Source organism: Halichoeres trimaculatus, unplaced genomic scaffold, assembly GCF_033239565.1.
Source record: "Halichoeres trimaculatus isolate MK-OKI-2021-1 unplaced genomic scaffold, fHalTri1.1 fHalTri1_scaffold_2, whole genome shotgun sequence".
Classification (NCBI taxonomy): domain Eukaryota; kingdom Metazoa; phylum Chordata; class Actinopteri; order Labriformes; family Labridae; genus Halichoeres; species Halichoeres trimaculatus.
Window position 1 is genome coordinate 16,500,405 of NW_027437180.1, and position 27,390 is coordinate 16,527,794.

General features: G+C 41.2%; 1 protein-coding gene across 3 annotated transcripts in view; it reads left to right on the plus strand.

The window, feature by feature from the left end:
* The window catches only part of tsc2 (TSC complex subunit 2), a 30,342-nt gene extending 4,341 nt beyond the window's left edge, over positions 1–26,001 (plus strand). The window contains exons 8-42 of one of the 3 annotated variants that reach the window (XM_074684446.1): positions 928–1,053; positions 1,155–1,228; positions 1,339–1,465; positions 2,991–3,134; positions 3,288–3,425; positions 3,862–3,965; positions 4,129–4,210; positions 4,331–4,486; positions 4,596–4,715; positions 5,265–5,387; positions 5,476–5,582; positions 5,681–5,846; positions 6,029–6,151; positions 6,271–6,405; positions 6,517–6,706; positions 6,851–6,944; positions 7,028–7,130; positions 8,510–8,604; positions 10,777–10,917; positions 13,547–13,708; positions 13,786–13,944; positions 14,202–14,314; positions 15,872–16,114; positions 16,329–16,577; positions 17,139–17,228; positions 21,071–21,228; positions 21,633–22,243; positions 22,594–22,672; positions 22,755–22,841; positions 22,941–23,127; positions 23,213–23,352; positions 23,431–23,509; positions 25,085–25,176; positions 25,261–25,359; positions 25,487–26,001. In XM_074684446.1, coding sequence (XP_074540547.1) covers positions 928–1,053; positions 1,155–1,228; positions 1,339–1,465; positions 2,991–3,134; positions 3,288–3,425; positions 3,862–3,965; positions 4,129–4,210; positions 4,331–4,486; positions 4,596–4,715; positions 5,265–5,387; positions 5,476–5,582; positions 5,681–5,846; positions 6,029–6,151; positions 6,271–6,405; positions 6,517–6,706; positions 6,851–6,944; positions 7,028–7,130; positions 8,510–8,604; positions 10,777–10,917; positions 13,547–13,708; positions 13,786–13,944; positions 14,202–14,314; positions 15,872–16,114; positions 16,329–16,577; positions 17,139–17,228; positions 21,071–21,228; positions 21,633–22,243; positions 22,594–22,672; positions 22,755–22,841; positions 22,941–23,127; positions 23,213–23,352; positions 23,431–23,509; positions 25,085–25,176; positions 25,261–25,359; positions 25,487–25,654 — 5,064 coding nt within the window. In that variant the 3' untranslated portion in view covers positions 25,655–26,001. The remainder of the gene's footprint in view (positions 1–927; positions 1,054–1,154; positions 1,229–1,338; positions 1,466–2,990; positions 3,135–3,287; positions 3,426–3,861; positions 3,966–4,128; positions 4,211–4,330; positions 4,487–4,595; positions 4,716–5,264; positions 5,388–5,475; positions 5,583–5,680; positions 5,847–6,028; positions 6,152–6,270; positions 6,406–6,516; positions 6,707–6,850; positions 6,945–7,027; positions 7,131–8,509; positions 8,605–10,776; positions 10,918–13,546; positions 13,709–13,785; positions 13,945–14,201; positions 14,315–15,871; positions 16,115–16,328; positions 16,578–17,138; positions 17,229–21,070; positions 21,229–21,632; positions 22,244–22,593; positions 22,673–22,754; positions 22,842–22,940; positions 23,128–23,212; positions 23,353–23,430; positions 23,510–25,084; positions 25,177–25,260; positions 25,360–25,486) is intronic. The other 2 variants (XM_074684429.1, XM_074684438.1) reach the window with 2 other exon arrangements.
* Positions 26,002–27,390: the final 1,389 nt, after the last annotated feature.

The following is a 27,390-nucleotide window of genomic DNA, read 5'->3' on the forward strand; positions in this document are numbered from 1 at the left end:
AAGCACATCCTTGTGACTGTGAGAGAGTGGAAAAGAAGGCAATTTTTCATACTGAACATGAACATAACATTACAAGTTTATATGTTGAAAAATTAATGTGCTGTATTGAAAAACTTTGAGATTTTATTTAGGGTTGCAGCTATCGAATATTTTAGCATTCGAGTATTCTACTGAAAATCCCATCGAGTAATCAGATAAAATACATTTTTGTTTAGTTAAAGAGCGGTTATTTTTCAGATGAAATTTTTTCTCTTTAAGAAATAGAATTTTCTGATACAGCATGTCAGTAAGAGCACTTGCTTTGGTAGCTCCAAAATTTGTAATCACACTTTGACACATTTTTTGTGCCTTGTACATCTCATCAAATGTTGCGGACCCAAATGGCACCCGTTTTGTAGAATGACCTATTAGTCTCCAAACTCCAGAAAAGAAGCTAGATTTGTTGCTAGTTGCTATTTTGTATAAGAGGTGGCTTGAGGGGTCTGAAAACTCTCTTAATATGGCCTCAGCTCTATTTGAAATACCACTCTTTGATATTTTTTTTGAATTAAACGATTCCTCGAGGCGGAGAAAATTACTCAAGTATTTTTTGTAATCGAGTACCTCGAATCATTCGAGGAATCATTTCAGCTCTAATTTTATTATTAAACAAATAGTTTGTTGAGTACCAATTGCCAGATACCAGGCTTTGCTACCGTATCGCTTCAAATGTGAAATGCACCCATCCCTAGCCTTGGTTATGGATTAGTTTTTAACAAGCAATGATTATGGATGAATATTAAAATTAAAGAGCACATAGGTTTAGATTAAACACCGGTCTCTTAGACCCCTTGGGTACGCCCGGTCTCTAATTTTCTTTACTGTTGCTAATCTATTACCCTGGCCCCAGCCTCTGCTTGTAATAACATGTTTTTATGAATTGTTTAGGTTGCACTACAAGTTCTCGATGCTGTGGTTTGTTACAACTGCCTCCCCTCAGACTCCCTCACAGTCTTTATCATCACACTCTGTCGCACCGTCAACGTGAAGGAGTTTTGTGAATCGTGCTGGAAAGTGAGACAAACAACACTCACATCACTTCACTCTCTCATGCCTTAAAAGGCTGTAATTCATAATCCTGCTCCCTGTCGTTGTTTCTCACTCTGCTCCTCCAGCTAATGAGGAAGGTTTTGGGGACTCACCTTGGACACAGCGCCATCTACACCATGTGTCGTATAATGGAGGAGAGGTATAGTTCACACATGAATCTTTGCCTGTATTGCACAACTGAGCATTTACAGTATTAATGTTACTGTGAGTCTCCTACCATGTCTCTGATCTACCTGCACACTCTACCAGGGTGTACATGGAGGATGCACCACTGTTGAGAGGAGCTGTATTCTTTGTGGGGATGGCGCTTTGGGGTGCACACAGACTGCCCGCCCTGAAAAACACACCTACACTTGTTCTGCCATCATTCTACAAGGTAACATACATGATTGCGTCTTAAATCTTAACTATGTACTAAACGGTACAAAGTGAGCTTACAAAGTTTGCTTTATGACACATTTCAAACGATAGCGCTATGTAACCACAAATGAATACATTACCTTGTTGCTTTGCATCCTAAAAAATAGAATACAAAGAAAAGTAGTGTTAGAAAGAAGATTGGCCCATCATTTATTCACTTCAGTCCCTACAGTGCCTTTAATTATTTGATCTGAAGAACAATTTTTTATATTTCAAGTTCTTGTGATGCTTCTAAACCAGGGGTGGGCAACTAAGTCCACATCAGTGGGCCACATCAGAAACGTGAATTGTGTCAGAGGGCCAACTCAATTCTGCACAATATAAATTTTAAAATGCAATTACTTATTATATTATATACTTGATTAGCTGCTACTTGTAACCACAGTAATAAGAATATTTTATACATATGTGAAATTGTGGTGTGGGTAAAATGGGAAAAAACCCCTAAAGACATAATAAACTGTAAAAAACAAAAAACAGTCATAGCATTAGGGTGTTAATTCTAATTTTAGCTTGTTAGGATCCACAAATACTAAAAAACTCAGTCAGCTTTAGAAAAAAAAAACAATAACTTGACATTTTTTTTCGCTTCCTTTCACCTCTTCTCTGTGATAATAATCTATCCTGGCTTGGGCTTGAACAAGCTCACTGAAATCTGGATGAATTTCTGAGGTGGCTGTAGGACAGCTGAGTGGTGAGACAGAGGATCTATTTGGATTTTTTGAACCTCATCACCTGTCACGGTTCACACACAGGGCTCATGTTTGCATCTGTGTCCATATGAAAACAATGTCAATGTTTTCCTTAGCATTATACTGAGGGTCGCCTGCTGTCTTCACATGATAGGGCGTTCATTTCTGCTTTGCTGTCTGTGTCGAGCACAGCAAAGTTTTGCCCTGACCTGTACACAGACACACAAACACGTGCACGCACACACCAACACACTCTGTAGGGCAGACAGAGCTGTGAAAACCACTACATGAAACACAGAAAACAACAACTCCTAACACCATTTTTGTGATGATGCGACACAGGCTTTCCTTGGTGCCCCCTTTCGCTGGCACTGGCGCCCTCCTGAGGCTGTAAACCAATGAGAAACACTGAATGCAAATGTCACACTCTTTGAAAAGCAACAAAGTTGTATTGCATGTTTTTTTTCAGTTGTATTTTAATTCATGATTGACCTTGCACGGCCCAGAAAGGGACATCCAACCCATTTTTGCCCATGTCTGTTCTAAACAATGTGTTAACACGGTAAAACTTGCTCTACGTCAGAGGTTAAATCAACCTCCTGCCACTGATACTGTCATTATCCTGGCTCAGGGGCCTTGTGGCAACAGAGAAATGTAGAAAGCCGATCATACAGTTGCTGTTTGCGTGGTTGTGATTCTACTAAGTACGAGTCAAGACTACACATTGGACACACATGGTGACTTAACAGTACACTGTATTGATCATCTTTATCTGACCCCCACAAACAGGCCATGTCATGTGCGAATGAGGTGGTGTCCTATGAGATCGTCCTCTCCATCACTAGACTGATCAAGAAGTACGGCAAAGAGCTGCAGGTGGTCACCTGGGACATTCTGCTTGGGATCATAGAGCGACTGCTGCAACAGATCCAGGTTCACACACACACACACACACACACACACACACACACACACACACACACACACACGGCATATATGCAAACTTTCACACAACTCCTGAAATTCAACTTGTTTTTTACCACATAACCTGTCTTCATAACATGTCTTCATAACCTGTCTTCCCAGATGATAGGGAGTGCAGAGCTGAAGGCCATCGTCTATGAGCTGTTGACTACAGTAGAGGAGCTGTATGAGCAGAACGGTTACCATGGCTCCACTGAGAAGTTCTTCATTCTGGTGGAGAAATGTGCAGACAAACGACCTGTAAGCTCTTTTCAGGTTTTGTCTTGTCTTTGTCCAAGGTGTCCACAAAGTTTTAAAAAGTATTGAAAAGTGATAAATCAAAAATGCCGAGTTCAAGGACGTTTAAATTGTTAAATGGGGTTTTAGAGGTATTATTTTTTGATAGATAGGTATTATTTTTTTCAGACCATGAGGTGTCCTATTCTGGTTGAGATTCTGTCTGCTAAAGTTTGCTTTAGTTTGTTCAAAGAAGTCTGTGTAAACTTTAGAAAATCTGCTACTTAACACTTGCAACTCAGTGTCATGATAGTTTTAAAAAGATTCTGTAGATATTAAAAATGGTTAATAAGTTTAACTTGAGGATTACTGTATAAACCCTGTTTGTCTTTCCGGTGTTTAAATTGTATCTCTGTACATGCCACTTCAAACCTTTTAAATTTCTATCTTTTACGTGCAGGATGCTTCAGTGCTGACCCTCATCTCATACAGGGCTCAGTCTATTCAGCCAGCTAAGGATGGCTGGATTCAAAGCCTTCATCGCCTCATGGAGAAATTTTTCAGGTAGAGCTCATAAATGAGAGTGATTTTTATCAAAGCCTTCAGTAAACATCTGCCTGTGTCATCACTTGACACTCTTTGGAAGTAGTCACTCCAATTTCTCTTCTTCTGGTTTCTCCTCATGTCTCTCCTACTCTCTGTGTCTTTGCTCCTGTCGCTCTGAAAGAAATGAGACTCGCAGCGTGATAAGGATTAAAGTGCTTCATATCCTGTCCTTTGTCCTCAGCACCAACCGGCAACTTTATGAGGTTTTTACACACACATTGACGATCACACAATGCATTACATGCAGTATTGTTTTGATGCAGTTTTGTTTCACTGAGCTCACATGATAAAACCACTGATTTGTTTTTTTTTATGTATCCAAGGATGAGTTGATAGAAATGGTAGTGATCCCCCATCTTGGTGGAATCGCTGAAGACAGGGACCTGGCAGTTAGAAAACAGGCTACCCAGCTGCTGGTGGACCTGGCTGAGGGCTGCAACACACACCACTTCACCAGCCTGTTAGATATCATTGAGAGGGTAAAAAAACACACTCAGGGGCCGAAGTTCTCTCACTCGTGAAATCCACATCAAGGGGACTGTCCAACCATGATGATACGAACTCTGTGCTTTTGTTTGTCTTGTATAGGTGGCAAGTCGCTCTCTGGTGTGTTCAGGGCCCCTTGAGGTTTCTGAGAGAGACCCCTCAGCTGAGTCTCCAATGGAGGATGTCAGGACTGCTATTCTAGGCCTGCTGGAAATCCTGCAGGTACACACTCTGATCGAGGGCCCGGGTCTCCTTAGTGAGATTTATCAAAGAATGCATTTAAAATAAGAAATTAATCAAGATTTATTTATTTATTTTTTTTAATCCGCAGATGAAATAAAGTCACAAAATTATAAAAACAGATTACCAGATGCATTAAAAACAAACCTAACAGTGCCTACTGACCCAAATAAAAAAAAAAAAAGATGACAGATTAAAGGTTCATGTGCCTCAACATTATTTTACATCTAAAATACAAAAAACAGCAAGAGCACATTTTGATTTGATATATTGATACTGATGTTTATTAATGGTTGTGAACATCACAGAAAATAAAGCTTCTATTAAATGTGTTTTTTTATTTTTATTGTATTAATTGACATGTATAAAAAATGATTTTCTAACCCAGTGATTCTGTTATCATACTACTGGGGGACAAAAGCACAGAGAAGAAGTTTTGTGCTGTAGTTTAAACATCATGTCCTGAATATGTTTTTGTCAAACATATTTGTAAACCTGTTGACAAACTTTCACCCGTCTCTCTTCTGTCAGAGCAAACTTTACAGCCTACCAGCCACTCATGCTAGCCGTGTGTATGAGCTGCTGATCAGCCACCTGCAGCTTCACTACAAGAACAAGTACTGTTCAGCTATTGCTTCCAGTATTAGACTGCAGGTAACAGTGGTTCATTGTGTTTTTGAGACATCTACATCTCTTACTTAATGTAAAACCATGTTTCTTCCAACTTTATCTTCTCCCTCAGGTGTTTGACTTCTTCCTAATGATGCGAGCAGACTCTCTTCATCGTCTTGGTGTCCCTAACAAAGATCGAGCCATAAGGTTCAGCCCTTATTGCTACTGTGACACAGGGTGAGGAAAAACACACGCAATATTTCGACTGCTCTTACCACTTTATGTTGTGTTATTTTGTTGAGTTGTTAATTGAGTTGTTAATTTTGTTGTTCCAGTGAGCCAGAAAAGCGTGTCAGTGAAAAGAAACCTGCAGGTTCAACATCGCCTCCTGCTGGCAGCCCTGCTCCACCCACAGCTCCTCCTGCTTCAACAGCCTCAATACGTTCAGCTTACCTGCCCTATGCCCCTGCTTTCAGTGTACTGCTGCAGTGCCTGAAAATGGTGCGTACATATATGATGATACACAAAGTTACTGTCACTGGAAAACAGGGACTGTGCACAATTTTCTCTGCCATTCCTATAACCAAGCTTCCCTCTGTGATAGCCAGCATAGACACACTTTAAACATATAACAAAGTTTTAAGAGCTCTAAAGTCATTAGATGGGTATTTCTTTGCTTTCAGGAAACTGACTGGAAGGTACTGAAGCTTGTGCTCGACAAGCTGCCGTGGACGCTGCAGTACAAAGTTCTGCTGCTCACGTCACCGTGTAGCTTGGATCAGCTCTGTTCCACACTCTGCTGCATGGTAGTGCAAAGACAGACTCTTAAATCAAACATGTACCTACAAGTAAAAACGCATCTGAATTTGCATGCGTTCATATAACCAATATCCTCTGATACAAGTTTTTCTCTGTGTGTTTCAAGGTGACAGATCGGCTGATATCAGAGCGCTTGAAGAAGACTCCAGAAGGATTTTCTCGCACTGATGTTCAGCTGGCAGTGGTTCCTGTCCTCACAGCAATCACCTCCTATCATAACTACCTGGAGCAGTCCAGACAGGTACAAATAAGATTCTGTAGCAACAACTCGCTGCACACTCACATGAAGATGATTATTTCAAACAGCTCATACAGCTGGAGTGATGTTACTGTCCTTTCTCTTTGTACGCAGAGAGAGCTGGTTCAGTGCCTTGAGACCGGACTCATTTACCGCTGTGCCAAGCAGTGTGTGGTAGCTCTTACAATGTGCACGGTGGAAATGCCTGACATCATGATCAAGCTCCTCCCTGCCCTTATCGTGAAGCTCACCCACATCTCTGCAACTGTTGCCATGGCGTCTCCTATGCTTGAGTTCCTCTCTAGTGAGCAATACTTTTCTAAAAAAACACATTTTTTTTCTTAAATGTATTTTCTATTGTTTGATTGTCAAGGTCAGATACCTCTTCTCTCACAGGGAGAACAAAATGAAAGTTTTCAGATGTTTCAGACTTTCTCTGCGTTCACAGCTCTGGTGCGCCTGCCCCACCTCTATGCCAACTTTGTAGCTGAGCAGTATGTCAGTGTGTTTGCTATCTCTTTACCCTACACCAACCCTTCCAAGTAAGTGTTCACATTAACACATGGTTTTGTATGTTACCTGATGTACGGACACACTGACCTTTCTTTTACCCCCATACCACCAGGTTTAATCAGTACATTGTGTCTCTGGCCCACCATGTGATCGCCATGTGGTTCATACGCTGCAGACTCCCCTTCCGCAAAGACTTTGTTCAGTACATTACAAAGGTTTGTCCTGTTTTTGTTTGAAAATTTCACAATTGTCTTTTCTGTATGCAGCAAACACTTAAACTCTTTCCAATCTTGTCCATATAAACGTCCAACATCAGCATGTGTCCTGCAGGGAGCTGTTTGTCTCTCATATGGTAGTATGTTAAACTGGAGCTGGAGCTGGCAGACAGTTACATTAACTCAACAGGGAGAAATAACGAGTCACTTTTTGCATGCGTTAAATTAGCCTTAACACTGGGTTAAGATACCAGTGTCCACAATGTAGCTCCTGTATCTGTTACACAGAGAGACTGAGTGATATTAGAATTCATACCCAAATCCTTGTAGAGGAAGCTTTTTATTCTGGACTATATTACCTCAAAGGCTCATTTGTTTCTTTAGATCATATGAGACTTAATCCTTACTGAGGATATTTTGTCCCTCTGTTTCTCCTAAGGTAGCCTTGCATGATTTCTTATTAAAAAAACACCTATTTTTCTCACACTGATGTTTTAGAAAACTCTTAGTTCAGCCTTTGTCTTCCAATCCAGTCCAATCCATTTTATTTATATAGCACATTTTAAAAGCAATCAAGTTTCCCAAAGTGCTTCACAATAATAATCAAATAAGAAAATCAAATAAATTAATTAAAATTACACATAGAAACCAATAAGAGCCATACAAACAAAGGGGTTAAGACCATAAAAGACATAAAAGGACAGAGATCACACAACTCTCATGGTGAATTAAAAGCCAAAGAATAAAAATATGTTTTAAGACACCATTTAAAAGTTGATAAGGTGGGGGATGCTTTTATTTTGAGCAGCAGATGGTTCCATAATTTGGGAGCCACCACCGAAAAGGCTCGATCACCTCGGGTCTTTGGGACCACGAGATGAAAGTGAACAGCAGACCAAAGATGTACTGAGGTGCTGAACCATTTAAGGGTGTAAAAATTTAAACTGCTCATTTTAGCTACTGTCTCTTTAAGGCCCCTCTCTCAACAAACCCTCTGCCCTCTGATTGGTCAGCCCTCTAGTAGCCTTTTGGAGGCAGACATATGAGCCGACCTTGGTGTTTAAGGCCCTACCAACAAGTAGTGAACCAGTTTGGGGAGCCTCATGTAATGACATCGTCGATTTAAGCAGGTCTTGTTGAGATCTCGAGCTACTTTTAAAACGTAACATTTCAAGAAGTTTGTTGAATACTTCAGAGATTTAACATATAATAACGTAGTGGTTTTGACACCTTTGCACATGTTCACTGTCTTATTCACATTTAAAATATGATAAAGCATTATACTCCCTCTTTTAATCTTTTGATTATTTCTGAGTTTTCTCTAACTTCTTCACAGTTTGCATCTTCCTGCTCAGATTAATGCCTTTCTCTGTTTTAAGGGTTTGCGTTCAAACGCATTGCTGCCATTCGATGATGGTCATGAACAAAGCTCATTTCGTGCTCGGAGCACCAGCCTCAACGAAAGGCCTAAAAGGTAAAGCATCTGTACACATGCCCAAGTGCTGACGCTTCACCAGCACCGCATACTTACCATGTGGCCATTGTTGTGTTGGAGGGTTGGGGTTGCCAAGGTAACTGGGTTCTAGGCTAGGCTGGTACTATGGTTGTAATGACTCCTCTTAGGTTGCCATGGTGATCATTATGTCATTGTACTTATTGTTTATGATTTTTACATTTAGAATTTGTTTATATTTTCCAGTGTTTGTTGTTTAGGTTGTCCTGACTTACAAGGAGTGAACAAAATGACACGAATACCTCTGTCACATCCAAGCAGCTTGAGCCCTGCAGGAGCATCCCTGAATTGGAGACTGACATTTGTTTGGTTAATAAGTCTTGATATAATGCACAAGACAGAATTAATGTGCAGATTACATGTTCAGGGGTTTGTGTTACTTTGTCCACAACTTGTAGCATGGAAGTAAAGGTACATAAACTGCGTTGACATGAGGAAACCTATAGGGGTTGATCTCACCCATACACTTTGCCATCCTGACTGTTAACAGATGTCGCAGACATCAATCAAACAAAAAGAGAAATACACACTGTCTTTCACACAGAGGTGTAAGGAAGCTTTTCTCAGCAAGGTCTCATTGTCATCTGTGCTGATGTGAATGTTTTTCATTGTTTGTGTTTTAATTTTCTTTATAATGCAACATCCAGACTCACTAATTACATAAGAAAACATAAGAACAGAGGATGCTCAGAGGCTGGGATTCAGCAGACTTTTGTGGCCTAATCTGCACCATTTCTCTTTGGACGTTGATTGTGTCACATCTTATATCTGAAGAGGTTTTGGACATCACCGTTCTCTCTGAGTCTTTATGTGTGGACAGAGAGTAAGCAACAAATGTACCTAAGAAAATAACAGTATGACTGTTTACTAGTTTTAAAGACTACTAACAGGTTGAAGATCCGTTACTCTGCTTTCCCCCAATTTGCAATAAAGCTTAAATTCCTAGTCCTTCTTCTCTGTGAAAGAAAATAGTGGGTGTGTCCGTCCTGCATCTTACCCCCTCATTTTTATTTTGATCCCAGCCCTTCCTACTTTCTTCAAAAAGAAACGGTTACACCCTTGTTGTTATTAACAGCTTTTATAATAACACACAGCATCTCTGCTTACATCAGCTTTTACTGATCTCCCACTTATACTCGTTTCAGTGTTCCATCTTATGTTTAAATCCATCCAGTGATCTGTCCTTGTGCTGCTCATTACCCCCTGTCCAGTTGCAGTACTGCGAGTCAGATTCAGCGTAATTAACTGCATCTAATTTTTTCACGTATTTTGTCTCCTCTCATGAAAATGTGGTACACAAATACAATCAAACTCAATCCTGATTAAATTCAATTAATTAAAGCAAGTCATTCTTTGACATGCAGACTTGCAATGCTCCAACTCAAAGGTTTAACTAAGCGTTTCAGTTTTAGTTGTTTGTGTCTTTTTTTTGGCGTGTGTTTAACTTCCATGATTTCAGGCCTGTGCTGAGTCCATCCCCACTATTTTACTCTTCCTGTACCAGTCCTTGGCTTCAAGATGTACCTGCTGTGTGAAAAATGTTTATTTTGTTGCTCTCCTGAATACTTTCTGTGTGTATTTTCTTTTATGAGTAGCAAAGCTATATTATTACCCTCTGCTTGTCTGTTCTTCCCTTTAAGTTGATGTTTGTCCTTTTTTATCCTCCTTTTCTTCTTCCGCTCTCCTGTAATCTGATTCATAGTGTTCAGCTGTTAATTTTCACCTTGTTTTGTTTTTCTTTCAATTCTTCATTTGACTCCTCCCCTGCCTCCTGCGATTGGGTGCTGCATTGTGGTTGTGGTTTTTGGGGGGTGGTCATGGTCATCCTGGATACTGCCTTCCTTGCTCCTGGCCCCTCCTTCTCCTGTGACCCATGCCCTTTGACCTTTGTTACCCCATCCTCTGTACCCTGCGTGGCGTGTGTCCTTTGGTCACCTGCTCATATTGTTCTGGTGCTTGGGTGACGAATCCTGCTGTCTCCCGGTATTCCTGTACACACCAAACGCTCCCCCCCTGCATTCCCAAACCACACCACCCTCTCGATGACCCACCCCCTTACTGCACACTACCACCATATCGCCAACCCGGGTCCGTTCCCCTCGCTCCTCGCCATGGGTATTCATCACCGCCCAGTCTGCGGGCAGCTAAAGTGGCAAAGGCGGCAGCAGCGGTAGCCAATAGCAGCAGCTCTCCTGTTAAAGAGCTGAGGGACCTGTCAGCCATGGATGCTTTCCGATCCCGCAGCATCAGTGTCTCGGAACATGCGGTCCGCAGGTTAGACAAGAGCCTTTTCGGTAATGAAACAAAAAACAACCCAAACACTTGTTGCTTCCTCCATGGGATGGTTAATGGGGTTTAGGGTCATTGTCATGCTGGTCCGTTTGGCGGTTGTGGGTGGTTTTTGGGACACCTGGAGCAGGTGGTGCATGCTGGAAGAAGGTTTGTGTGTTGACCTTTTGGTTTGTTTTGGGCTGTGATCATACGTTTGCTGTTATAGATTTTTAATCCTTTGCTTTTGCATGCAGTGTTTGCAGAAAACATCAGAAAAGATTTTCCTTTTGGTCTGTTTTATTTTGTCCTAACACAGATTTTGCTGTTTTTTTATTTGATCATACCATCTTTGGTTTGACTTTTATTTGTTTGTTGTTTTGCTGGGTGTATTGCTGACTGGTTTTGATTTGCTCTAACAACAAATGACTGGCAGGGGGGACTGGTGCAAAGCATGTGTGTAAAAAATGATGGGATCTTATCCTGATTGTCAACAACCCCAACCTCCAACTCTGCCTCCCTTTTCCTGAGGGGAGGGCACTTCTGCTTCCTCACCCAGTGACAGGGACAACACTGCTTAGTCTGCTTGCTCAACATCATTTTATTTTGCTCCACTCACAAACACACACTGTGATGCAATGACCATGGCAATCTCCTAGTGTGGGATTACAGGAATAGCTGGGCTGATATTAATATTCATAGATTTAATTACAGACTCTTGTCATTTGTATCATCACACACATACAGTGTTCACACAAACACTTGACTTTTGCTTTTCACACCTCTGTGCTTATCCCTGCTCGGCTGATTTGCTGAAATGAATGACAGATGTTTGATCCAACATTGCAGTTGTTAGATTCATTCATCCAACAACTTCTGCCCAAGAGATGGCAGCAGAGCCCAGTGCTTAGATGTTTGAAACCACGACACATTCAATTGAGTTTTGATACATAAAACTTCATCAGAGCAAACAACTGCAGTGTAGATCAGCTTAACCTGCCTACAACTGCTAAATGGCTGCAAACCTGCTACTTTCTCACACTATGGTATGTCAGATACTTGCTCTACTTCAGACAACATGACCAACTTTTGGTTTATTTTCTTTTACTTTTGTTAGTTTTAGCCCCCCAATTTTTTAATTTAAACAATTTGATCAGAATCAGTTGGAATTAAAATCCTATCAATGTCCAAATTTCAGTTTGAATTGACAAAAAAGAATAGGGAAGCAGTGAAAATCGCTCGCTGTGCTTATTATAAAGTGTCTCATGGTCATGTTGCCTGGGGATAATTTCATGTAGAATTCAGGTGAGAAATGACTCATACCCAGTGAATAAATGGTAAGTATCTCACCATGCACATACACACTGGGACCTAGTTAAAGTGAAAAATGTTACCTCTAACTTAACCGAGGGATTTGCACCTCCCTGACAGAAATCCTAACACCACTTTGTTACTGCTTGCAGCTCCTTTGGAGTGAAATCTTACGGGATCCCAAATACAAAAACAAAAACAAAACACAATTCATTTACCATCTGTGGAGTATTTGAAATGAATTCACAGGAATTCTTATGTGAAATTATAATTTTATGGAACAATGGCATCACTTGTTTTCAGCTGAGAAAAATTCCTCTCTTGAATTCCTTCCTTATTCTTTTCTTATTTTAACAAGTCTCCATAAAAAAAACAGGCAAATCCATGAGAAACAGATGCTCCTCTTTCATTGTTCTATCTTTTTCACTCCCATGTTTGTTTTTTGCCTCATTACTTTTGATTTTTTGCCTTCATTTAACTTCCATAGTTGTTTTTGATGTGCACAGGATGAGGCATCAGAACACTGTGTCTGCTTTGCACACTCCCTGCTGCGCTGAACGGAGGCTTCACAGTTGGATGCAGAGTGGTTGTATAAACCACTTTTTCAGTGTGCTTGTGTCTCAGAAGCCTGCCAGCACCGTATTCCTTTTTATGAAATCCACAACCTCTGTCTTCTCAGGCCTAATTAAGACCAATGTTGATGTTTGTAAGGGAGCTTTTAGCCGGCTTTCCTGTTGAGCAGGCGCTGATGGTTGTTGTGGATACAAAGAGGTGCTTTGAACAGTGAAGAGATCTGGCTTCAGTAGAGGAATTAACTCACAGTTAATTACACACACCTAATCAAAGCTTTTACCCTGCAGATTTTTGCAGCCTTTCATCCAGTTAACATACAACACAAAGCGTCATAGTGTAATTTTCCTCCTGTATTCAGCCAATTTAGCTGGCGTAAAATAAGAAACAAGGTCTCACTGTTTAGAAAACTTATAACATGCCCCAGTGTGTGTGTGTGTGTGTGTTAGCTTGTTTGTTTGTTTAAGAAATGCTGGTAATCTTTTTTTGAGGATTTGCTTATATATACACACCACCACATGTTGATGCATGTGTGTGTGTATAAATGCTTGCATTGCATGTAAAACAGCAACAGATGAAACATGAATATTGGTGTGTGAAGGTGTTTTTCTGAGGTTTCCCTTTGTGTCCCAGTGTCAGCTCCTGCATGTCTGTGTGTGCACTAATTCACTGTTAATTCATCTGGAGCCTGTGTGCTTCCCTCATCCTGCTCAGCTCTGTTCTCTGTTGTTTAAACTTTGCCTGTTCCCTGTAGGATGCACACCTCGACCACCACCTGCAGTCTGGGCTCCGCTGATGAAAACGCGGTGACACAGGCAGACGAGGGCTTGAAGACGGTCCATCTGGAGCTCACAGAGACGTGTTTGGACATGATGGCGCGATATGTCTTTTCCAACTTTTCAGCTCTACCCAAGAGGTTGGCAAGCACTTGTTTTCAGCGCTTCAACGTGGTGAAATGAAAGATGCAGTTTTGATATCTCTGTGTTTTCTCAGGTCTCCCATTGCAGAGTTTCTTTTGGCGGGAGGTCGCAGCATGACTTGGTTGGTTGGCAACAAACTGGTGACAATAACAACCAGTGGAGGGGTCAGAACCCAGGCTCTGCTGGGCCTGGACATGGCTGAGCGTCTGGGAGGTGGAGGAGAAATGACAAGGTGATGCCACTCACATATCAAATGACAAAAAATGTCTTTATTCATGCCAGAGTTACAAATGATGCAAAAGTCTGACTGATATTTGCTTTCCTGTATGAGTAAGTCTGGAATATCTTAATGTTTATCGGATTAATTGGAAGAAATCATGCAAAATATTGATACTTAAATGACGTCATGGTTAAAACCTTTGAATGCAAGCTGAAATCATCACCTTCACTGTTAGCTGCTTTGTCACATTTATTCTTTTGTGCTTCCAGGTCTGATCCATCACTGCACACACGCATTACCAAAGAGGCCCCAGCCAAACTGGAGTCTCAGTCGAGCCAGCAGCACAACAGAGCCACACGCATAAGAGTTCGCTCCATGTCAGGTAACAAGTGTTCAGTTACTGGAAAGATAGCATTTAGCAACAGAACTTCGAGCTGCAGGTTCAAAACCTGCTTCATCATTAGTAGTATTAGTATAAGATTAATAACTTTCAAACTCTACAAATATAGCAAGAAGTCCCAGACTCCAGTTATTGAAACATCCTGGACAGCCGGGTGAAATGAGCTCCTGCTGGTTTAAAATCGGAAATCATCAGGGAGTTTTTATCCCTGGAGGCTTTCATCTTTGTTTTTCTCATTCATGCTGTAACCGACTCCACCCAATCTTCCTCTAATACATATTCAATTAATTATTATTGCTTTATTCATCAGGCTGCTGTAGGGGCTTACCTTAAAAAAAGGAGATTAAAAAAAACTTCTATATTGTAATTGGCTGAATAGCAACACATTTATCATGCGAGCGTGAATTGAAATGATTTCCGTCTTTTCTCTGTCAGTCTACCTCAAAGTGTTGTTGATTTTGTGATTCAGTGGGTGCGTCTCAAAGCTCCAAAGTTCCATCCTTCCTCCCTCCACTTGCATCGTTCACTTGCGTCTTAGTCCCTCCCACCAGAGATGCATGGGAGGGACGCAAGGAAATGAAGAGAGGAGAGAGGATGGAGGAGATTTGTTTTTAGAGCAATGGGACATCCTCTCCTTCGGAGCATCACATGAAACGATGTGTTTCATTGATGACGGCATCAGCTGATCACCTCTGGATCATCTGTCAGTCAGCTCTAACAGCTGTTTGTGCATCTGCACATGTTCGCTGTAATAACTCTGATCAAACAGAAACAGTAACAGAGATTTGTCTGTTTCTTTAACCTGTTTAACAAACACGTTACCATGAAGAAAACCTGCTCTCTGTTTATTCTGTGTGCTGTTTAGAAGCTCATGGATCACTTGTCCGGTGAAATGTGTAATTGTGAGATTATTTATGAATTATTTAGCCTTTATCTGGAGCCCATCTGATCGTGACCTCTGAAGCTTATTAATATAACCCACCTTATTGTGTCTCAGGAAGATATTATCTATCAGTCAGTTTTCTGTATTAATCCTCTGTTATATTGATTTCATGATGGTTGTATTCAGTGTTTTGTGCTTTAAACTCACAACAAACACTTAATTACCAGATTTTTGATCAGTTTCTGAACAATCCTCTGTGCCTGTCCTCAGCTCGCCTTTACTGTCTCATTAAATTCAATCGTGTTTGTGAAGTTTCATGTAAAGTCTGAGCTGCTGCAGCGTCCAATCAGAGAGTGATACTCCATATGGGGGCGTGTCTGTCAGTGAAAAGACTTCCGCAAATCCAGCTCCTGTGTCGACTCGATCATAGCTCCTCCGATCAGTCTCCTCCATCCTCTCCTCTCTCCTTTGAGCGCAATTATCGCTTTGGGACAGTCTTCAAAATGGAGACTGGGAAAGTACTTCTGGTGCTGTGGAGGAGATAGGACGGAGGAGACACAAAGTTAATGCATTGAGACGCACCCTGTGTGAAGTAAGCTCACTTTTTCAGATTCTGTGGGATGAAAATGATTCCTTCTGTTCTGCACCTGTCCCAGGTGGTCACGCTCTACGTGCTGGTCCTGCCCAGAGCCTCAGTCCTCTGGTGTCCCCCTCTGAGGGTGAGCTAACTGCTCCTCTCTCCCCACCCTCGAGTTCTCACCTGGATGGTCTTGGTCCTCCATCCTCTGCCTCTGCTACCCCAGCTGCTCCCCAGCCTCTTAAAGACAACCCCAGCCTGGCTGAGTTTGTACCCATGCTCACACAGGGCTGGGCCGAGATCTTCATACGGAGACCATCAGGTATGTTAACCACACTCTTATGTGATTACATCTCTATTATCATGTTTAATGTCTATATTGCTTGATTGGTCTTACAGGGGCTTCTGTATGAATTGTAATCTGTTCCAAAGCCAACTTTTAACTTGACTTTCAGATTATGAATGCTCCTATGTGTGTGCTTTTTAAAACCTGTCTGTAATCCTCTGTGGCTCACTGTCTCGGTCATTCGTCACAGGAAACACCAGCTGGCTGATGTGTCTTGAGAACCCACCCAGCCCCTTCTCCTCTGAGCTTAGCAACATGCCGCTGCAGGAGCTCTCCAGCGTCCTCATGGCAATGGAGGGCGTGAAGGAGCCTCCCACTCAGACAGCCAGTGCTCCCGCCAGCACTGCTGCTCCTGCACCAGCCCCCGTCTCCGAGCCCCAGGTCCAAACACACAGCAACATGGGAGGAAAGGCAAATCTGATCCAGCGCTCCAACACAGGTGAGTTACAGTCCCAGAGAAGCCATTTTCTGACTGTTTCTAACAGTTGGTGTTTTTTGATCTTCAAATGATGAACAATCACAGCAAATATATGAAACAAGCTCTGAAGAATTAAATGATTTAAACCCAGTGTTTGTTTCACATGAATGCCTCTCTTCTGTCTGCCTGACTGAAAACCTTTGCATTCTTTTTAATGGACTGAGATATGAGCCTGAAAATCCTGTTTGAACCTGAAGGTGATCAATAGACTAGCTTTGATTTGCTCAGGTCAGTGATCGTCACAGATCACTGACTTTACATGCTTTTCTCTCTCTTTTTTGTGATGCCAGTTCATTTGTCTTCGACTACTTTCAGTTCTATACCATTTTTTACACTCTTTACTTCATGGACTCATCTTTTTCATCTCTCATTCAGCATTATTCTTTTCTACTTGCTTTCTTTAATTTTTTATCCTTGTTCTCATGTTTTTCATCTTTACCCCCATACTGGTTTGCGATTGGTCTGCGCTGTGTTATGTGGCGACATGTGCCACCAACCTGTCTTCTGGCATCCTGCCTGCAGTGGGTGGCTCTCTCTGGTCACTCGGGTTGGGCTCTGCCCTCCCAGGCCCTCCAGCCCCTGGCAGGCTGCACAGGAGCATTTCCTGGGCAGGTACTATCCACCACATGTGTGCCCCCGCTCCTCCCCCTCAAGAAAACTCCTGGTGTAGTGTATTTCTTCTTACTTGCACAATTCAGTGGGCAGTGAGTACCAACATAAACCAATATGTGATCAGAAACGCTCTTATGGTGCCTTTTGAAAGCCACCCTAAAGACCAATTTATCATTTATTTGTACAGATGCATGTTTTTAAAGTATATGTTCACATTTTGGGAAATATGAGTTTTCCCATTATTTATAAGAAGAAAATATTTATTTTCCAAATGCAGTCAGCATTTACCAGCCTCATTTTCCTTGAAACAGTGGAAGCATGTGGTGGTGGACATTAATGGAGTATATTTAACTTGAGTACTTCAGTACATTTTTTGAGTATCCGTACTTTACTTGAGAATTTATTTTTTGGAAACTTGTGACTTTTACTCCACTACATTTCAAAGACAAATATTGTACTATTGACTTCACTACATTTCTGAGAAGCTTTTCGTTACTCATTCCTTTTGGGCTCAGCAATGCTTTGTAGTCAGCTGTTGGTGTTTTTTCTTGAATGCAATTGGCCACACGCTGTGGTTGTCTCAGCCGCTCGTACCTCCTGCTTTCATTCAAACAAAACTTGGCAATGGCAGGAGACACTCAAGCTGAGAAACCAGTGCACTCATGGCCATATCTCATCTCAATGTTTGAGGTTTCAGAACTCTTTTAGGGCAGTGCTTCTCAAACTAGGGTGAAGTTATGGTGGGGGGGTCAATGCATAGTTTGGGTAAAACATGTGTCCATTATTTAATTGTTCCCCCATCATCTCTGTTCACTGTGGCGTTTAACCCTTGGCTCCATGCGCAGCACTGTGTGCGCACTAATCATCATTACAGCAGAGCTGAGAGTCACAAACAGTTCAACATAAACCAGAGGTGATATAAGCTGCACATCCTCAAGTACAGCAGTAAATCTCTGTGATTCAAACATCATGTATTCATATCACTTTTGTTCCTGCTCAAACGTGAACATGTACACTCTGCTCTGTTTTACGTGAGACACGGGTCCTCCCTCTGCAGTGACAGACTGACAGCAGGAGAGGAGGCTCTGAACACCTTCCCATGTGTTACATGATTATGGTTTAATTGTCACTGTATTAAATCAAAATAAGCCCTGAAAGATCTCATTATGGATAGTGATAGGCAGGAGAAGTGACAATTGGATTAGTTTATTAGAAGTACAGAAACTCTGACATTTTATAATGAATCTTATTTATAATCCTAAAATACCAGCTTCCCTTGTCAGACAGAGCTATTGCAAAAAGTGACAATTTCTTTAGTTTCTTGGTTGGTTGCACAATTAATGTTATTGTGGCAGAAAAAAAGTTTCTGTGCAGAGGAGATTAAAAAAAACTGCTAAAAATGATATTTTTCCAGTTCATTTTTGAATATGAATAACAGTCATTTAGTAAGTAGTAAGATTGTTGCAATCATAGGTACCAAAAGAGGGGTGCAGCAAAAAAAAAACAAGTTTGGGAACCACTGCTCTAGAGATTTCCATCACTTTTAACATACATGGAAAAATGCAGGATGGACATTGTGTGTAGTTTACAGATTTCATTAAGGCGTGTGTTGTGTTGTCATGTAGCCAGTGGTTCAACAGGATCCATGAGTTCTTGAAGGTCGAGTTGTTGTTTGTACATGAGTAAGTCAGTACATCATCAGTTGGTTTAAGAGAGTTAAGAGGTTCTGAAAAGCACTGAGGAAACAGTACTGCATTGTATTGATATTGGAAAATTTACTTTGTACTTTTGAATACTTAGTTAGTTTGTTAGTTTATTTCAATCATATTTAAAAGTATACTAACCAAAGTGACGCCACTGAAAACCATGTTGACCGAAAAGGTTTAGGCTGAAGCTGCTTAGCTTATATGTGCCAAACCTTCCTTCTTTTCTTCCTTCCTTCCTTCTCCTCTTCCCTTTTTCTTATTTTCTTTTTTATTCCCCTTATTTCTCCTCTGTTATTTCTCCTTCCTTTCTTCCCTTTCCTCTCTCACCCCTCTTTCTCTCCCCCTCCTTTATCCTTCCCTTTCCCTATCTCCTTTCTTTCTCTTTCTTCATCCTCCCCTCTCCCATATCTTTCCTTTTCTCCCATTTTCACAGTCATTTTCCTTATCTCTTCCCTTTTCTTCCTTCCTTCTTTGTTTCCCTTTTCATCCCTTCGTAACATCAATCCAATCTATATTTCTGGTACATAAAGTCAAAAATACTTCAGTGTTTTAAAAGTAAATACTTTATTACTTTAATTTGACTAAAATTTTGACCAAACAGTTTTGACTTGTAGTGGAGTGAGATTTCACCACAAGTACTGATACTTACACCAAAGTTGAGTACTTCGTCCACCACCTGCTCTGTTTCCATAAGCACCAAAAGGAAAGGAAAGCTCTCGTTCACTCACTAATTAACACGTTGTTTTGTTAATTTTATTCATATGTTATTTCTAACCCCATGTTGGGGTTTTATGCATGCTCATGTGCAGGTCTTGTTTGGGCCATCGTATTTACGTTCCTGTGGCCACAGCAACATAATTGACTTATTTGGAATAAGAATCAATCTCTTCATCATTACAACAAAAAAGGTGGAAGCTGTATTTCCCAAAATGCTTTTCTGTTCTTTGAAATACATGCTAGCAGCCATATTGCAACTTTTAGCTTCATTTGAAAGCCTTTCATGCATAGGGCTAACTCAGTGGTGCATTAAACCTGCTCTTTTAAATTAGAAAATTGTGCAAGTGAAGGAATTCAGCATTTCTGTTTTCACCCATCAGTTGTCCATTAACACTGGGAGGGAGGGAGGGAAGGTCCCCTTGTTAGTGGTGCTGCAAACATGCCTGCACTTGGATCAATAAGTCCAATGACACCTGAGTGTAGTTCATGATTTTTGTTTGGTCTCCCAAATGATTATTTTCTCCTCCTAATCAACTGCTCTAACTCATAGAAATATACTCCCAGGTTGACCTCTTAACCTTTGACCTCCTGATGTTGTCAACAGAAAAGCCCAGACCTCATGCTGCTCATATTGTCTTCCTTGCCTTACTGACTGCAGAGTACGGTGATGAAGAGTGATGAAGTGTTTGAAGCTGCAGATATCAGAGGCAAAAAAAAAAATGGAGGAGACTAGACGGTGTTGTCTCTTTCAGCTGTAGGGTGGGGATCTATTTTGGAGATTCAGTTCTGCAGGGCCTGGTCTGGGCTGCTGTTGTTTTCTTTTTTTTGCCAATATAACCAACCAACAGATGCATGCATCTTGATGGAAAAATCAAACCTAGATAAAGCAGTAATGGATAGATGCTCGCTGCATTGATCTGTCTTTGTCTTTGATCTCAGTGTTAGCAGACCGAACCCCCTAAAGGTCTTGATCTTGATGTGTGTTCATGTGTGTAAATGTGGGTGTGTGTGTGCCCGGCCACCTCTTGTGTTTTGTTCAATAAGTAATCAAACGATTGTGTTTTCTGTTACGATGATTAATTAGTCTTATTGTTCTTTAGATTACAGAGAATGTGTGTGAAGTTTTCATGTCTTCTGACAGCTTTGTTCTTTGATGTTTGTTGGGTGTCAGTCTTTCATTTGTGAATACTAAAACAAGACCATACTGTGGTTACTTGTGTGTGTGTGTGTGTGTGTGTGTGTGTGTGTGTGTGTGTGTGTGTGTGTGTGTGTGTGTGTGTGTGTGTGTGTGTGTGTGTGTGTGTGTGTGTGTGTGTGTGTGTGTGTGTGTGTGTGTGTGAGAGAGAGAGAGAGAGGGAAGCTGGAACTGTTTCTGTGTCCATGTTTCACCCCCATGGCTGCATCTCTGTCCCGCTGTAGACTCTGTTGTTGTGATGGAGGAGAGCTCGGGGGTCACCACAGCACACACCCCGTCTGACTGGTTAGAAAGTGAAGAGTTTGAGCCAATGACGTCTGATCCCATCTTCATGTCTACGGACAAGTTCACCAAGATCCCGCCTCCTGGAACGCTCAGCAGGGTTGGTGATGACACTGCATGAAGTTTATTTTGTCCTCAACAAGACAATGAAGATTTAAAAAAAACATCTTTGCTGCAAAATGTTAAAAATACACAACAATAAGGAAGAAGTCGCATGTCTTGCAGTGATTATGATTTCTCTGCTAAAACCTCCAAGGTGTGAGAAAAATGAGTGTTTACCACAGCATCTCAACCACCTGTTATTGTTTTTATACCAGCTGATAGAGACTCAACTCCATATTTTAGTTTCTCAGCTTAATGAGCTGCAGTCCATAACAGCCACACTGTTTTGCATAATTTCTGCTCCTTTAGATATGTTGTTGATATTTGAAAACTTGTCTTCTTAAATAAGTGCCATCCAAGCGTAACTGTCTTTTTAAACTCTTTTCAAATCAATTCTTTCAGTCCTCCTCGACCTCCAGTCAAGATGATGAAAAGTCCACTCTGGAAGAAGTTAGTGAAGGAGCAATTCCTATCGATCAGCCCGCTGCAGGGCCCTCCACCCCAGGTAGCCAGGGGCCTGAGCTTCCCTTCCAGACACACCCTCAGTCCCAGGGCCATGGACTTAACAAGTCCAGCTCCTCTCCTGAGCTCCAAACCTTACCTGAAGCCTTTTCCAAGGCAGTTATGGAGTCTGAGACTGCCTCAGGAGACACGTTATGGCCAAAAGTTCCTCCAGATGGCAAGCCTCAGCCCCAGCAGCCTCATGTGGACAAAGAAAAGGTGGAGGGAAGCACAGGAGGGGATGTTAATGGCCTAGCAGGTCAGGGTCAAGGAGGGGAAGCCCCAGGGGTTGTGTCATCTCAAAGTGGAGGAAGTGCAAGGATGAAACTGGAGTTTCCGGCAGCAGCGGCACAACCTGGACCGATCTCTCCCAGCGGAGGGCACCGTCCTCGGGGTCACACCATCTCAGTGTCTGCCCCCTCCTCCAGAAGGGAAAGAAGGACAGAGAGGGACTCGTACCACAGTCGACCTGGACCAAACAACACAGAGAAGATCTCCGGACTGAGCCCTAGGTACTCCAGTGGGAACACTTTAAGACTTCTGTCTGCCTCTCTGACCTTTGTCTGCTAAATAAACGATGTGAGGTAAAAGCCAAGTCATCTTGGCAGCAGCATGGCAATAACAAGTCTTAGCAAAGATAAAAATAGCAGGATTTGTTAAATAAGAAAATAAGAGATAGAAATTAATTCTGCTCCCGCAAAACAAGTAGTTTAAGTATTAATAATGACTGTTTCTATTTGTGTTTTGTAGAGAATTTTTAGACACTGCCTGTGAATCACAAATCATGGTCATTACTAAGCCACAGTGACTGGTTTGGTAAAATTGGTTAATAGTTTCATTTTCTCCTTCCTCTCTCCTCTAGCTTCGTTTTCCTCCAGCTCTACCACTCACCTTTTTTTGGAAATGAAGCCAACAAACCGCTGCTGCTTCCCAAAACTCAGGTGAGCCCACCTTTTTGAACGACTGGGACTCTGTTACAGTCCCTCTCTAAGTGGTGTTCACAGTGTTTAATGTGTGCTGTAGGTGATTGACCGAGCTGTGAAGGTTCTGGACCAGATGCCTCCATATGACACCCACAAGATTGGAGTGGTGTTTGTTGGAGCCAGTCAGGTGATAAAACAAGACTGACTTCTCTCTTAAGATGATGATGATAAGTCTTATAAATCCTGCACTCGACCCTCACACTTGTATTTCCTTCACTCTCCTCAGGTCAGCAATGAAGTGGCCATTCTGTCAAATGAGTATGGATCAAACCGCTACGCTGCCTTCCTGACAGGCCTGGGCAAATTAATCCACCTGAAAGACTGTGACCCTGACCAGATCTTCCTTGGAGGGCTTGACCAGTACGGAGATGATGGAGAGTTCACTTACTGCTGGCATGACGACATCATGCAGGGTGAGAGCTGGCAGACAGTGACATTTATTGTCATTTGAGTCTCAGTGCCAGTCTGTTAATGTTTAATATGATCCGGTCTCTGCAGCGATCTTCCACATAGCTACGCTGATGCCAAACAGAGAGAGTGACAAAGGCTGCTGCAACAAAAAGCGTCACATTGGCAACGACTTTGTGATGGTTGTGTATAACGACTCAGGGGAAGACTACAAACTGGGCACTATCAAGGTACGCACACAGCTTTCAGAAATTTGTATTTTACATTATTTACTCTAACTCAATCCTCTTACTTTTACCTCTCGACAGGGTCAGTTCAACTTTGTTGAAGTGGTGATCAAACCCCTGGATTATGAATGTAACCTGGTCACCCTTCAGTGCCGCAAAGGTGAGCTCATCACTAAGTTTCCTCTGCCCTGTATACTAACTATCAAGCTTTATTTAAAGATCCTGAGGTGATTCAAATGAAAAGGGTGGTCTGTTTCTGTGATAAAATTTAGAGAAACCTTCCCCCAGCTTCTCCTGATCTCAGTTGTTTTGGAACAAATTTTCTTTGTTCAAATCACCTTTTTACTGGAAACAACGCGATGAGATAAGGTATTTATCAGTACAGTTATGTAGCGCTGTTGCTTGAAATGTGACAACAAGCAAAGTTGTAATTTTGTGAGGCGCGGGCTATATGTATCGCTAGCAGCTCAACATATCCAGAGGCTAATGTGACAACAAACTCAGTTTGTAGAGTAGTTTAGCAGCCGTCAGTATGTAGCGCTGATAGAAAGCAAATAACACAATCTCAAACACGTCCTAAATTTTGACAGTGATTAAATAAATTCTTGTTTTTTTTTTTTCTGCAAGTTGGCCTTAAATAACTGTTACTTGTTGTTGGAATGGGAATGTCAATTATCCTGCCTTTAGCTTCATTTTTTCTTTCAAGCTTTATTCCTTCTCAGTTTACCTAATTTATGTTAAAATGCAAACCACAACTGTCGAAGATTTGTTGCTTAAAACAGCTTAAATTCGCGATAAGGTCTTACATTTTTAAAGGTTTTTAAAAAAGTCTTAAAAAGGTATTGAATTTAACCTCAGGATTTCAGCATATACCCTGTACCTGCATAATCAATAAACAACTCCTTTAGAGATTGTCCAAGTTCACAAAACATTCAGTTTAATAATATGTAAACATTTTTCACATGATGTCTTGACATCATAATACTGCATAATGGGGCTGCACAATATATAGTTACAGTATCATCATTGCAATATGTGCTTGCTCAATATTCAAATCACAAGGCTATTCGATGTATGCAATATGTTGTTATTCTAGAAATGTCTCAAAACATTACTTTTCATTGCTACATATCTCTGTTAAAATCTTCAAGCCTACAAAAAGGCACAACTTGGATGAAGACAAATTTGTGAGCCACTGTGCGTCTGATTTAATAAATATCCCCATAATATTTTTTGGTCATGAAGGTAAACTTAATTAATGGATCCTCTGTGCAGGAGCACAGGATTAAAAAGTCTGACCTGATGTGAGAATTGTCACTTGCAGGGAGAATTGTAGATTAATATTAATAATTTACAGATATCAACATGATTAAAACTCTTTGCTAACATAAGTCATGTTTCCAGAGGCGGAGAGAGTCACAGAGGCAATAAGGTGAGAGTCTGTTATCATTTCAGGGAGAATTCAGCTAAACAGGATGAAGCAGTAAACTTTAAAATATATCTCAATATGTATCACAGGAAACCAAAATATTGAAACATATTTTTTCTCCAATATCATGCAGCCCTACTGCATTGATATAATTTAGTATATTAGGGAGTATTACAGTAAAAAAGAAAGAGGGAAAATGTGTGCTGTCGAGTGGAGTGGAGGTCTTTGAAAGATTGATTATCTGACTCAGATGAAGAAATGTGCCCTTGGTTTTCATCGAACATCTTCTCTTGCTTTTCTTCTCAGACCTGGAGGGGTTAGTGGACACGACTGTGGCAAAAATTGTGTCAGACCGTAACCTCCCTTTCTTAGTCAGACAGATGGCTCTGCATGCAAATGTAAGTCTATTTTTTATACACTTCTCTGTCACTCCTTGTCACACATACAAACACATATTCAAACTCATCTTTATCTCCTTGCAGATGGCTTCTTTAGTGCACCAGTACAGAGCCAACCCCTCTGATGCTTATGCGTCTAAGTGGTTAGCACGGTTACGACACATTAAGAGGATCAGGACCAGGGTAAGGGAAAGACATAAAGGATAAAACATGTTCCTCTTTATCACTACTCCCACTATATTTCCTACAGCTAATATAACTTTCCTCTCATAAATCCAACCCTGCTTGACATCCCTCTGCTCTGGCTCAGGCTCAGGAAGACATTCAGTCTCGCTCGACGCCCGGCATCTCCCTGACCCAGGGTCACAATCAGCAGAGCAAGTCTTTTCAACAGAGCACCCAGGCTGCCAACACAGAAGCTTCAGGGCAGAGGAAAAGACTTGTATCAACAGTTGATGATTTCACTGATTTTGTTTGATTACATTTTATTTTCTGGCAGACACACACACGACCATAGACATGCACACACCTGCCTTAGAGTTGAGGGGAGTTTATTTTCACCTTTGTGGAGGAATTCAGGAGGACACACTGATTTTGACCTCAACTATCTGGGACTTTGTATCAGAAAAATCGGGAGCTTCACAGCTTATTTTGTGATGAAGAATTGATATGTGGAGACGGAAAATTCTGCATATTTTTCAGAAACTTTGAAAAGCTAATGCCTCGCACTTTGTAGGACTAATCAAAATACTTCTGATGTACAAGGAGTGAAGTTGTACAGACACTACATTTAGGAGCAGGTAGTGTTTGTATGTAAATATGTGTGTGGAATAAAAAGTAAATTTGAAAGGATTACTGTTTTTATTCAGCCCTCGGAGACAGTGATTGGTAATACAAAGTTAACTCTGAGAAAGATTTACATTGTATTTGTAGGGGTAAACATTATTTTTCAGGGGATCATACTGACACCCACCTGGAGGTGAGTTTCTATCCTTGAAAACAACAAAGTTACAAACCAGTCATACAAGTATTTACTAACTGACAGGACATTACGTGGACAAAGTGGTGGCAACAGACCAAGAGGGAGACAAACCGGCAGCAGAGTCTTTGTGGCACACTTCTCAATTTTTCCAATCCTTATAATTAACGCAGATACAGATAACAAGCTAAATGTCAGCCCCTGATAGTTGGCCAGGCCAATGATCAGTCGACCCTTCATTTGTTTTATGTTATACAGTATTTCATTTGAATTGGACACCAGGATCATTTTATCATGCACAGTTCAGCTGTCAAACTCTTTATTTGACTTTGTCAAGTGCAAAAGCAGGAGAAGTGCTACAACCGCAAAATACAGATATGATATACAAAGAACGGCAAAGACAGATGCTTTCAAAGATACACTTCTAACACAACATATAAACAAAATACATCAAATAGAAGACGAGAAGCGAAGCTTTGGCACAAAGTCATTACACACAATACACAGAGCAGGATTATAAAGGCCTGTAGAGACATTAACTGCTAAGCTTCCTGTAGCTTAGAGATGCTTTATATTAAATAAATGAATAGCTTTGGCTGTAGTGCTTCAGTAAGAGCAGAAAAATGTAAATCTTTGGGGTTGGCACCACTAGTGCTTGACCTATGCACACTGTATTCCTCTGCAGCACATAAACAATACTGATCATGAAAAGCACGAATATTTACACCATAAGCACCAACATATACAGAGAGTTACCCATAAAGGTGAACTATGGGTCCTTCTTTCATTCGTTTGCATTATATCCTGAAATTAGTGAAAACCTATACAACTTACAAGGCAGGAAAAAGAGCTTTCGATAATAAAAAAAATATCAGGTGTAGGAATTTCACTGAATAGTTTTTTAAGGACTTAAAGACACAAAGAAACACTTTGGCAGGTCTATTAGAGGCTGTAACATCTGCTCCTCACTCATGATAACAACTCTGACATAAAAGCTCCCAGTTTTTGTCGGGGAGGAGGAAAAACTTTAATCTGGAAAGGTTTGAATGGGAAGTAAATTATTGACTACACCTGCTTTGACCACAGTCTGATCCTGGTTGTATTAAAGGGGTGTTTGGGGGAAAGGGGGTTAGTTCCCTGAGATCTGCCCACTGGATGCAGAAAGTACACAATGCCAATCAAATGCAGACAAAAACAGTACAGTTAAGATAAAATACACCAAGAGCAGACAAAGA